At 38.9% G+C, this 12416-nt stretch overlaps 1 protein-coding gene across 2 annotated transcripts in view; it reads right to left on the bottom strand.

Annotated features, from left to right (window-relative positions):
* col2a1b (collagen, type II, alpha 1b) overlaps window positions 1–7170 on the bottom strand; it is a 45798-nt gene extending 38628 nt beyond the window's left edge. Inside the window, exons 1-6 of one of the 2 annotated variants that reach the window (XM_072381863.1) lie at window positions 6830–7170; window positions 3344–3553; window positions 1885–1901; window positions 1428–1460; window positions 547–579; window positions 199–252 (exon numbers count right to left, since the gene is read on the bottom strand). In XM_072381863.1, the coding sequence (XP_072237964.1) occupies window positions 199–252; window positions 547–579; window positions 1428–1460; window positions 1885–1901; window positions 3344–3553; window positions 6830–6923 (441 nt within the window). In that variant the 5' untranslated portion in view covers window positions 6924–7170. The remainder of the gene's footprint in view (window positions 1–198; window positions 253–546; window positions 580–1427; window positions 1461–1884; window positions 1902–3343; window positions 3554–6829) is intronic. The other variant, XM_072381862.1, reaches the window with a different exon arrangement.
* Between the last annotated feature and the right edge of the window lie 5246 nt (window positions 7171–12416).

Raw genomic sequence — 12416 nt, forward strand, 5'->3', positions numbered from 1 at the left:
GACTACTATTCTCCAAACCTGCAAGCTAAAGCACATCCCCCAACCCACCCTCCAGGACTCACAGCTTTCTGATTCAAGAGGACATACTGTACTTGTTAACAGAGCAGAGTGTGGCTCTAGTTTTTAAGATTCAGTGGGAAAAAAAAATGTAAAAGGGGTATTAGGTATTTTTCTTATTTCAGCTTATGTAAAACCAACCCTCTCTCCTTTCTCTCCTCTTGGTCCACGGGATCCTTGCTCTCCTGGTGGGCCCTGAGTGAGCAGAAAATGGTAAAGCAGTCAGTAAGTTCAGGTGTTGTCTTAGTACAAACTCTGCTACTGCTCTGTTATGTCAGTCTCTTGTTCCAGTCACAGCAACTGGCAGTTAAATCTTACTGCTTACATCTCTCTCTCTCTCTCTCTCTCTCTCTCTCTCTCTCTCTCTCTCTCTCTCTCTCTCTCTATCATATAGGTTGTAAAGAGTCTTTACAACAGCTAAGTTGTTAAAACCTCCTAAAGAAAAGACGTTACGTTAAAAAAATCATAAATGCGCAAATAGGTAAATACCGTTGGGCCCTGTGGTCCTCTTGGTCCTATAATCTGGAAAAGAAAATGGAAAAAAAAACACATGTCATTTATATTGTTTAAAAAAACTCTTTAATCTCAAGGCATCTTCTAAAGCTTGCCTTTTTTTGCACACAACAGGTTAAGGGAAACAGTATCTTTCTCCTATCACAGGAGACTTGTTAAGTGCTAATCTCTTCGGGGGAAAGCATTACAAGAAACATACAGTAAACAATGCCCTCTTATTTCCTGCCATGAACTTGTACTACCTCAGAAGGGTAAAGCATTTCCAGGTGCAGCACAGCAGCAGCAGGAAGTTTACTCTCTCTGTTGCTCTATGATGGCCTGTGAGGATCTTTATGGGGGACTGAATGGAGGCCTTATTGTGCTTGGCTGTCTGGGCTTAATGAGCTTCACTATTCTTTGTCTCTCTAACTTCTGCTTCTTTTTTTTAAGCCAGTGGTGTGGATACTTTCAGTTCATTCTGCTCATGATACTGTGTTTATACAACAAAGTTAACATTTTTATTATTTAAACAGCTAGAGATAGTTAGTTAGATTAGTTTATTACAAACAAAACATATGAATACCTTACAAAATATGACACACTGAAGAAGTTAAACTATGTAGAGATAATTTTATTCTACTATATTAAGTTGTGAATTTCTTTACATGGGTAACATTTTCTGTGCACAATGGTTACTTGTATATTGTGTATCTTTATATTTCAGTATCTCCTATTTCCAAATACTTCCTCATCCACAAGCTATCCATTGGGGTTTTACTCTTACTGTTCATGTTAGCTCTTAAACTCCTGAAGACAGCTAATAAACAAGCTTTTTCAAATCAAACGTTATATCCTACCTCTGTATCATATCAACTTACATTTGTAATGTCTCCTGGTTCACCCTTCTGGCCCTGTCAAAGGAAAATTAAATAAGAAAGAAAAAATAATAATCTGGTAAGAATTTCTTTTCATTCCTTGTGTTTCCATTTTAAACTGTCCACCTACAAACACCATTTGATGAACAGTTTTGATGAAAAATGTGCATTCTTATCACCAAACTTTTCACAGCAAATGGTTTAAGTATTCCCTTCAGTGCTACTGAGCACACAAATATGACATACAATGTAAACAGGAAATTACTATTATCAATCACACAAAGCTCTTTTAAATCAAAGACTCATCCAAATCCATAAAGTACAGGGCCCCCTCGCAGCCATGGTAAGAGTCTGGGACAGACCCACTAATAATTGCAAGGGAACCTTAGTTCAAGGACACCCATGCATGTGCAGCATCGTGACACATACATAAATAGTTTGAATATCTTAAGTGTCTCACCTTAGCTCCAGGTACTCCTGTTAGGTGTTTGTGCAGGACAGAGATGGAAACAGATCAGTTAGTGAACAGATCACACAACAACAATGCATGTGGGTAACACAATATTTCCCAAAGGTGAATAAAGTGTACTTGTGCTGTGAAGAGGTTGAAATTTCATAAACTATAACTATTTCAAAGACCACCACCAAATCATGCCGTTGGTACAGAAAGAGCCCATTAGGATTGTATGGTTGACTCGCCATCTCACAGACAGAGCTCAAAGCAAAAGCAAAGCAGCTGCAGATAAAGGATTTGGCAGAAAGCAAAGCAAAGTAGTAGCCTGTGCTGAGTTCATGTTTCTATTGTAACATTAAACTTCATATGCTGCCAGGCAGAGCTAGATGTTAGCGTTCTTAGTTCATTGCTTTGCAACTCAAAGTTAGTTAAACTATAGCATTCAGAGTATTTATGAGCCATGTGAGCAATATTATTACATTCGTGTAAGCATTTTTTAAAATAGGGCTAGGTATCATTTTATATTCAGTCAGTGTTTTTTTATCAACATTTTTCTTTGATTAAAAAAGGAATCTTCTCAAATGTCAATTGTTGTTGTCTAAAAGTGGAACAATGTTGATTTGAATCAGAAAGTGTCTGATCAAAAATAATTAAACAAGATTAGCAATCTGGCTTTGTAACACTTGGAAGTATTGGATAGACATAGACAGGTTACTTTTAAGTAAGTACAAAAAATTAGCCTAAGTTTGATAGCCAGCCCTATTTATGCGCTGTTGATAAATGATTCTGTGCATTTAACTCCTTACAAAGCACTTCATTATGCCTAGAAATAGGTACATCATGAAAAAGTTAAATCAACAAGCATGCATTGCAAACAGTGACACCTCTGACTTCAGTGATGCTCCTCAGCCTATTTTATTTACATTTCCAGAGCTAACGACCAGGGTTTAGATATTGGGGCCTTTGTTTATCAGGAAGCCATGGCACTTTAAAAACTGGTGAATAGCCTCCTTCAAGCAGTCTGAACTCTCAGAAGAGAGTCGGGGTATTTTCTTGCCATCAGATCTGCAGAAATCCACAGAGAGGATATAGAGTAGAAATGTGAAGCTGTGTCTGCTTGACTGAGGTATTTCCTTAATGACTCCCACATGTTTTCACGATACTCAGGGAAAGAGAGAGTATTCAAACAAGATGGGGCCAAGGTGCGCCAGCTATGGAAAAATGGCGGTGAGGTTAGCATTATGCTGAAATCTCGTCAGATGTGTCACTGTTGTTGTGCATTTATTTTCATTTGTTTGCTTTGGGGACAGAAAACTGTTCAAATCAAAGGCTGACAGAACTTAAACAGCATCTTGTCAGTATTTGACGAATGGAATATTGCCCATGTTGTTTTCTTCCCCAAATAAACAATATGATCATGTACGGTAATTTATTTATGAGAGATCTGAGATAAATAAATTACAACCAATGGGTGGAGGCTGGTCAGCAGCGCAGACGGGGCAACACTCTCCAAATGGGATTTCAGGTTTGGGGCAGTCTTTTAGCTCCTCGCAGACAATTTCATCACACAGGACAGTTCCAGTGTCACACACACAGATGCGACAAGGCTCTGGTTTCCATACGTCCTTGTCGCTATATCGCTGTCCATCTTGTATACAGCTAAAAGCATCCTCCTCTGTGTGTGAGATCACAATGATGGACACACAAAGGTCCAGGCAGTTTGCGAAAGAAAAAGGAGATTAAGCATCAGATGTGAAAATCAGTCACTCAAACTTATAAACAATATGTATTCACCACAAAACCTTTGAGATATGAAGCGAAATAGTCATTGTTTTTTTCTCAGCTGAGAAACACACATGGAACCAAGACTCCACAGATACAATTCTAAAAGCCGAAATACAAACATCTTCAAAAATAGCTTACTTAATAAAAATATTGGATACCTCACTGGACCGGTTGGGATAACTGTGCCTCAGTTGATCTCATACAGGGCAGATAACCTGAGGTAAAAATCTGCATGTGCACCTGTACAGTTAGTGCCGCTACTGAGTACTGATTTTTGCCACAGTGTACTGGTTCATTTAACCATTTATTAGGGCTAAGGCACATCTACATAAGGGCACCATTTAAACCTTTAAATGATTAGTCAACTGAATTACTCTGAAATTATTTGTAATAATGATCTTATTTTCATCCAGACAGTTTAACAGATGGATAATCAAGCCTTGGGGACAGACAAATTGTCAAATTTGTAATATTGCACAGGCAAATGTGTGCCGTTTTTGTATGAAAAAATGTTTAAAATTTTTTATTTGATTTGATTTATGTAGCTCTTGTCTTCTAAAACTGCATCCCCCTTGTTTCCAAAGTCTACTCCACCAATACGTGCCAATATTGGTAATTGGATTCATACATGCAACCTCTAACATGGACACAGGGTGGCAGTGTAACATCACAGACCCAAAGTCAAACAGCATAAGACCTGCAGGGAACCTCTAAACACTTCACAGGGACTATACACCATGTGCAAAAATTCTTCAACAAGTTAAATTTATGGCTCGTTTACATTGTGGGAGACACTCTAATTTAGTGCTCAGGGGACAAACTTTGCATTCAGAAAATTTAAATGTCTGAATTTAAATGATTTTTTTCGTAGTTTATAGCCTGGCAAAGAAGATGCAACATGATCGGGGGGGTCCTGATTGAAGGCAGTTACTGTACACGGTCTAAATCACATTACTCAAAATCTAACAATTGGCATACATGTAATTAGCAATATTTAAGTTTATTTTCCAGTCTGGCAGAGACTGGCAGAAACAGAGGGGCCAAACACCTGCTGAAAGGAACGCTTTGATTGGAGTTGATGAACCTGTGCAGGCGGGTGAGAGAGGTTGACGCAGCAAAAGAAAAAGCCTAAAGGTACGGACCACTGAGAGGGTGAGAGGTGCAAGCACAGTAGCTATATTTACCTTTGAGTACTGCTTAAGTCTATGTAACCTAACGGACCTCAGCACCAATGAATGGGGTCTTTCTAGAAAGGGACAGAGAGGACAATTCACAAACTATTGCCGTGTATAAACACGGGGTGCATTTCAAACCCCATCTGGAGACCAAAGCTGTGTCAGATGCCAGTTCAAACACGTTAGAGAGAAGAAAATGGTAAGCTTTCATGTGCATACCTGGCTGTTTTGATGATTCATTTTATAGGCCTGGAAGTTCTATCAAATGCCTGCACCTGTTTTTTCACTGACTGAGATATGAACAATTATCCTGATATGGAATATTCTAGGACAAGGGCTCCTTTATCTATCTGAGAACTGATAGACAGCTGACTTTTCGTCACTGGGGATAATTTGAAAGTCTCCTCTCCTGAGAGTTGGCAACCACGCAGTTTTCCAGGGGAGATAAATGAACACTTGTAAAGGAATCCCAGGTGTACAAAGCCGACATTGAAGTCTAATCTTTTCTCAGTTTTAGTAACTTTTTGGCTTTGATCCTGCTGTGCTCCTGCATGGATACCATTATCTGTAGACTTATGACCTACATGATCAGAGTGATCAAGAACTTTCTCCCCTATCACTGACTCCAGGTCAATAAGACTACTGTGCTGAGGTCACAATCAAACCTCTTAACTACTCCAGCGTCTCCCCCCAGAAATTCCTGCTGCAGTTAGGAAAGGAGGGCTTGCATTATATCCAAGGACCTATGTCTCTGAAAGGGTAACCTGACACTCTGAATTGCTTTAGCACAAATATTCTCTCCCTTTTTCTCTTTGCTCTGAGAAAGGACACCTTTTCATTCCTTTAAAAGCTTAGTAGTCTTGATTTGTGCAGTGAAAATACTTTGTGTCTTTGAACTACAGTCAAAGTCTCTGTCTTATATTTTTCCAATCACCTCTCTTCCTCCCTGGCTCCTTCTCTCTCTGGACTAACTGTCAGAGCTTATGGGTAATCTTCCAAGCAGATGGAAATGCTGAAATCATATGGAACATTATTTCTGGCCTATTGTTGCCTCCAAAATGTGTCTCATGGGTGCTAAAATTAATAAAATTGACAGAAGAATATCCGGATACCCAGAAGAATACCACTCCAGTTTTACTCAAAAGAAGAGAAACTACAAAGTCTTTAGGTTTGTAAAAAGATAAACTAATGGTATGCTTTCTAATGAAGTGCAAATGAAAATAAGCAACTTTTTGCCTTAACAAGCCAGGATTTGCCTGGATGCCCTCTGACAGCGATGGAATGTGAACACTTTTCACTAAAGGCCCTTGAGCCTGACCACCTTTCACTTTTTATGCGTCCCCTCCCCCTTTCCTCCTCTATATTAAGTGAATCTGCAGTTTAAAAGGAGAGTCTGTCCAAGCCCCTAAAACACCCACAGGTGTCAGGCAGGTCAACTTTAAGAAAGAAAGGGGAGGTAGGTAATGGAAAGAACAGAGTTGCATAGACTTAAAATATCAGTCTTGTATTTTTTTCTGTTTTATTACTATTATCATTATTATAATAATAGTACATATTATACGTAACAGGGAGAGATACATAACAAAAATTAAATAAATGTAAAATAACTCCACAGAACCCAGCAGATACTCCAGATACTTCAAGCGCTATATCGCACAAACGTCCAAAAGCTCTCCATCCATTTATTCACTCTTATACGCACCCATGACTCGAGAAAAAAAAATAGATCATACCTTGCAACTATATAAATATCATTACCCTTAGGAGAGCGAAGGCTCACAGCTGCTTTTTATAGATTAGCGCAATCAAATGATCATAAAATCTGTGCGTAAAAGTTGCTACAGGTGATCAAGTCTACCCAAATTCAAAACTTCTTTTTCAAGTTCAGATACACTGCGCTACGATAAACATAGGAGAAATTGACCATGTGAAAACTTAATCATGTAATCGTGTTAAATTTTCTTTATCAGAGCAACAAAACTGTCACTTACGGTCTTCATCCAGCTGACATCTCACAACGGTTAATAGATACACTTGGGTTGCTACAAGTAGCAATACAGTCCTGGAATCCATAAAGCTGAACATGTCTAAATATTAGACATGCAGGGTCCCTGTGAGAGAAAGAAGGGTATGGGGGGAGCAAAAGCTTCTCTCAGTATTTTGTGTTTTGTGTCCCCGGTTACAAAAGACGGACCATTCGATATTCACTCTTCCCAAAAGACCGATGGGGGAATCCAGCGGCAGGACCCGGACCTGCAGCAGAAATTCAGCACCGACCGCTTTAGGCCAGACGCTGTAGTTTTATGCCCCCTTTGCCTTCAATGAATCCTCGTATATTCCCAAATATCAGTCCGGCCCCTTACCCCCTGTCAGGTTGAAATCTGAGTCCCAGTTTCCCTCCCATTCAGTCTCCCAGGTTCCATTATTCCAACCTCAGACCACTCCTTTCTCCACGTGCTGAAGTGAGCCCAAAAAAGACTGAAACTTTTTTTTCCTCCCTAATTTCAGAGTCCGTCCCCTCTCACCCCCTCCATCTTCATCGACAGCATAGCGATCTGAATACCTATTTACGCTAAAAGATGTGAACACTAACCTGTAAAACTAGTCTTTACAACATAACTTTTGTCTGCTACAGGTGTATACTGAAAATGTTTTTCATAATTGCGCATATGTAAAATGTGTTTGTTGTTTGTATTTCAGAACATAGTCATTATCAGAGGTCTTATCTACAGAGAACTTTGAATTTCCCTCGGGATCAATAAAGTATCCATCTATCTATTTATCTAGAACGTCAAACAAAAGCATTCTGAAATACAATAAAAACCCTCTAAAATGATCAATTCATTCAATACATGGTAATATCAGCTCATTCAGAAGGATAAAATAAGGATAAGGATGACACCATCACAAATTAAAGAGTATAACATTTGTGTCTCAAACATTGAACACACAAGGAATTATGATGAAGCCAAATTAGGTCAGAATTCCCAAAACCTTAAATTAATTACATGTTGAGGGAATTTTTTGCTCCTGTCATCCCTACACATTCAGGTACAATAGGATAGGAATGACATCACACCCAAGTTGACCCAGTTCCAGTGGCAATATTGAAACCCAGTGGGATTCAGTCACACACTGGACAAGCTTTTATTAGCAAAACTATTTGATAACAGCACGTTATGCTGTATTTTAAGCGCAAACACGATGACAATATATTCATTGATAATGGTTGGACCACACTAGGTGTGCTGATTATGTAATGAGACAAAGATGTGAATAATGTTTTACTGTACCTACCACTAGTTGTAATGGCGCAGTCATGTTGACTTTTTAGCTTGAGATTGGAGGATCCTTTGATTTTTTTAGGTTGTTAGGTTGTTAGGTTGATCTTTCCTACTGGGAATTGGAATTTCTGACTTCCGTCTTCCAAATCCAAATGCAAGTCACCAATTTTGGCATTTTACTAGCATGGTTTGGTCCCACTTGTCTTCTTAGAGGATATGGCTCCCATTTATCAATACACAGTTGTTCTGAATGATTACTCTGTGACATAATAGGTGTGGTCTCTTCCAGGATAACAATGCACCCATGAGGACATATTGTCACATCCCTCCAGTAGAATTTTACAGACTTACAAAATCAGTTTAAGTCCCCATTAATGCAGAGTCATCCAGTTCATTAAAGTTATTCTGATGGTGTATAATTGTCCAACATCTTATTAAGACCGAAAATATATCATTCCTCTAGTTATGTGAAGCTGCTCAGTCTTTGGAAGGGGATGATTTTGATTTGTCCACAGGTGGATACAGGGGCATCTCAAGGAGTTTGGGAAAAGAAAGGATAACCATGCCTAAAAATAAATAACCATATTTTCCTAAAGTGGTGCTCTGTAACAGGTGGAGAGATTTTGTCTTTTCTTTCTTTCCATTTTTTTACAGAGGGAGTTGGGGAGCCATTTTCTCCAAATATCAGCTTAATTTCAGGTTAGAACAGTGAAGAGATGTCGTCCTATTTCCTTTATTTCACTCATAGTCATGGTCATCAGAAACTGCCTCAGACCTGACTCTGGTGCCATATTGGATCTGTGATTCAGAGTGAAAAGTTTGACCAAACTTTCAACAGCTTGCTCTGCAGACAGTTAACTGAACCAAACTAGTTAAATGTTCAGCCATCCTCACAGTAATACGTCATCCTTGAATGCCAGAATTTGCAAGATTTGGGCTGTCTACTTATATTGCGGAGGAATGATGATAACAAGAAAAAAATCTATTTTGTTAAGAGTGACACTGAAATGCAGCACCACAACAGATCTGGCAACACACCAGCTCATAGAATAAGAGTTGTGCTTGTTGGACTGAAGGGCCAAGTTAGTTCATACCACGGTTGTCACAGGAGTGACTGACTGTGCATGTAATCACTGGAGTTACAACTTTAATTAGTGGGCACCCGCTTGTTTTATTTACTTTTTTATATTGTACTTGCAAACTTTTACCGGGGACAGTTGGGAATAGGTACAGTGTGTTCCGCTAGTGTGTTTAGGCTGAATCCCTGGTAAGACACTACGGTAACAATAATATTTGCACAATTTACCAATATTGGAAACTTATGTTGGTTAGCACCACTGTATTTGACTCACTAATGTGGTCATTTGAAATCTGTTAGTCAGGGTATTGTACAGATAACACAGCATGTGAGATCAGAAAGCACTGCTAATTTTTTAATGATTTTGAGACCTAATTTTATTTACTTGGCAATTGTTTTAGTCATTCATATTAAGCAGAGTAGTGAATGACTTTTTTTCTGTGATGTGATAAACACATTTATTTCTGCTTTACTAAGACTTTAAACAATCACTGAAAGACCTTTATGCCTTTCACAAGTGTTAGATTTATCTAGTAATCCAGTGTAATGCACTCTGGAATAAAAGTCAGTGATCATCAATCACTTGTTGGCATTGTTACAAGGAGAAAAGTTTAATGTCCACAATTATTTATAAAAACGCTGTCACTGTGAATGATGACACAGTGACAAACAAATGTGCTTAAAATTACAAAACCATTGTCATGCCATAACTAGCTCCAATCTGTGCAACTCAAAATGAGCTGAAAAAGGTTATTATGATTATTATTCTGACTAAAAAGCAAACCCTTGACAAAAGGTAAAGCTATCTTTAAAATCTGGCTTTTGGAGACCTCACTTCTGTTGGAAGGCTGGTGTGGGTGAATCATTTTTTTAAGGATTGCTTTCTCCAAGTTTGAGGTTTTTTATTATGTTGTTATTGCAGCAGAGAAACCTTTATGCTTCCTATGCTAATCCAAGGGATTGTTTTCTGTAACAGGTAGTACATATGTCCTTTCAAAACAGTCTTGATCTTCCCATCAGACCTCTGGACAAAGCCTGTGGTTTGAATTGCCCCTGCTTTCACCCTGTCACATGTAGCGTAGGTCATCAATCAGACTGGCTAACAGAGAGTTCATGCAGATTCCATCAAGGGCCATTTGTGTATTTCAGCTTCATCACTAGCTAAATATAAATGGCAGAAGACTGTTCGGTTGCATCATTTATGCAGGGTCTTCACCCCTTTGCAGGCTGTAACCTGTCAGCTTTGACTCTTGACCCCCTCACACTTTATTGGAAACAAGAGCAGCTGGTGTGTCCTGACTGTGCAGCGGTACTTCTATTCTCTCACCCTCAGGCGTCTAAAGAGAACTGTGGTTGTCAGGTGGGTCAGATAATCACTCTGCAAATTAGTTTGTTTAGTCAGCTGATGGTCATTTATTGAGTCCAGGTTCAAGTGGATGACAAAACTGATCAGCAATCAAGGGAATATGTATATTCTATTCTCTGAAACTTGCAAGACCTGGATGTTTTAACATAAGAACTTCATTGGTGAAATACACAATTTGGACTGAAAATAGGCTTAAACACACCACTAATTATATTACGCTCAAAAGTCAAACCAAGTCATGTTTATTTTTAACTTCACTTAAAGTATTTAAATGCGTTTGTTTTATGCAATTGTCCCTCATAGTTGTGTTTTTCATGTTTTCCCTTCTCCACAAAGTGGCATGAGAACAACTTGCAATTTTTTGTGTATTTGCAGGCATTTTTTGGCAGTTTGTATGCACAAACAACAAATGGCTGACTACATGTAGTCTTATCCCTGGTACATTGTAGTTGTTTTCCTTTGGTGATCTTGTGGCTGGACCATAAACCCTGTACAACCCAGGGATCAAAGAATGTGCATTGCTATACTGTCAATTATCTATTCATAGGCTGGAGACCTAAAATCGGCTGTATTATTTAGTCACTGCTGGTGGTAACTGACTGGCTACACTAGGCACTGCTTTTGTAGACTGACGATTTATACAGTTAGAAAATGTTGCTTTGTTTTAGATTTACAAACTTCAATCTTGCGTGGACACTTAATGAACTGCAGCATCCAGTAGCTGGATTTGGAATATCTCTTCAAAAGCAGAGACAGACCTCTCTGTGTTCAACAAAGTGATGGATGAAAGGGTGAGAAAATAAAACACCTCAACCATCATGTGAGATCTTGGTTTCAGGAGGAATAATTTGAACCAACATGAGAAAAAAAAAAGTTTTCCAACTAATCACAAAGTATCATTCGATGACATGTTGCACCTGCAGAATGTTCAGTCTGTTCGGCCTCTAAAAAAATTTGAGTTGCTTTAAAGAGGTTGAAAGTTTTTGGAATAGTTGGTGAGTGAAGCTTCGTAGATGTTTAGGAATGAAGTCTGTCTGGAAAGATCATCAGAGAGTATGGGAAAAAGAAAAGCAGGGAAAGAGAGAAATAGGGATGGGGGCAGACAGTGAAGGGAGGTGCAGAGAAGTCGAAAATGTGGGAGAGAGCAAGAGGTAAGGTGGGTGGGGAAGTTGGAATGCAGGATTGAGAGAGGGAGGAGTCAAATAGAAGAGGAGAGAGGGTGGGACATTGGGAGTGGGAAGGAGGATGAGGTGGACAGGCAGGGAAAGCTTTAACTGAAGCCATGTGAGATCATCACAAAAATAACAAAAGCCATGACATCACCAGCTGGGTTGGCACTGTCAGATGACCTATAGGCATAATAACATTTCTTCCAATAGCCTGGGTTCTGCTACTGGGGCCTTAGATGTATATCTAGTTTACTCACTGCCTTGTCACATCATTTAGTTCACCTATAAACTTGACACTGAAGTTTCATTCAGTTATCCAAAAATTAAAATTTGTAATTCCCAGTTGTTGGTGGGACACATAACTGATAATGGGCACACCCTGGAGAGGTGGCCAGTCCATCACTGGGACAAATAACGATGAAAACTCACAGTCCACACTGCGGTCAATTTAGAATCTCCACTTAACTTAACGTGCATGTTTGTGGGCATCCGTGAAAAGCCACTGAATCTGATGGAGCTCATGTAAACTTTGATAGTAAAAATAGTTAAAAAAGTCAAGCAAAGCCACAAAGTTTCTGTTTCTGTTTCTGTATTTAGCAGATGCTTTTATCCAAAGCAACTTACAATTGAAGATATAACAAGCTATATAGAAAGCTAACAATAAATTACATAGAAGGAAAC

The sequence above is a fragment of the Leuresthes tenuis genome, unplaced genomic scaffold (genome assembly GCF_036924035.1).
Source record: "Leuresthes tenuis unplaced genomic scaffold, fLeuTen1.0.hap1 SCAF_3, whole genome shotgun sequence".
NCBI classification, from domain to species: Eukaryota; Metazoa; Chordata; class Actinopteri; order Atheriniformes; family Atherinopsidae; genus Leuresthes; species Leuresthes tenuis.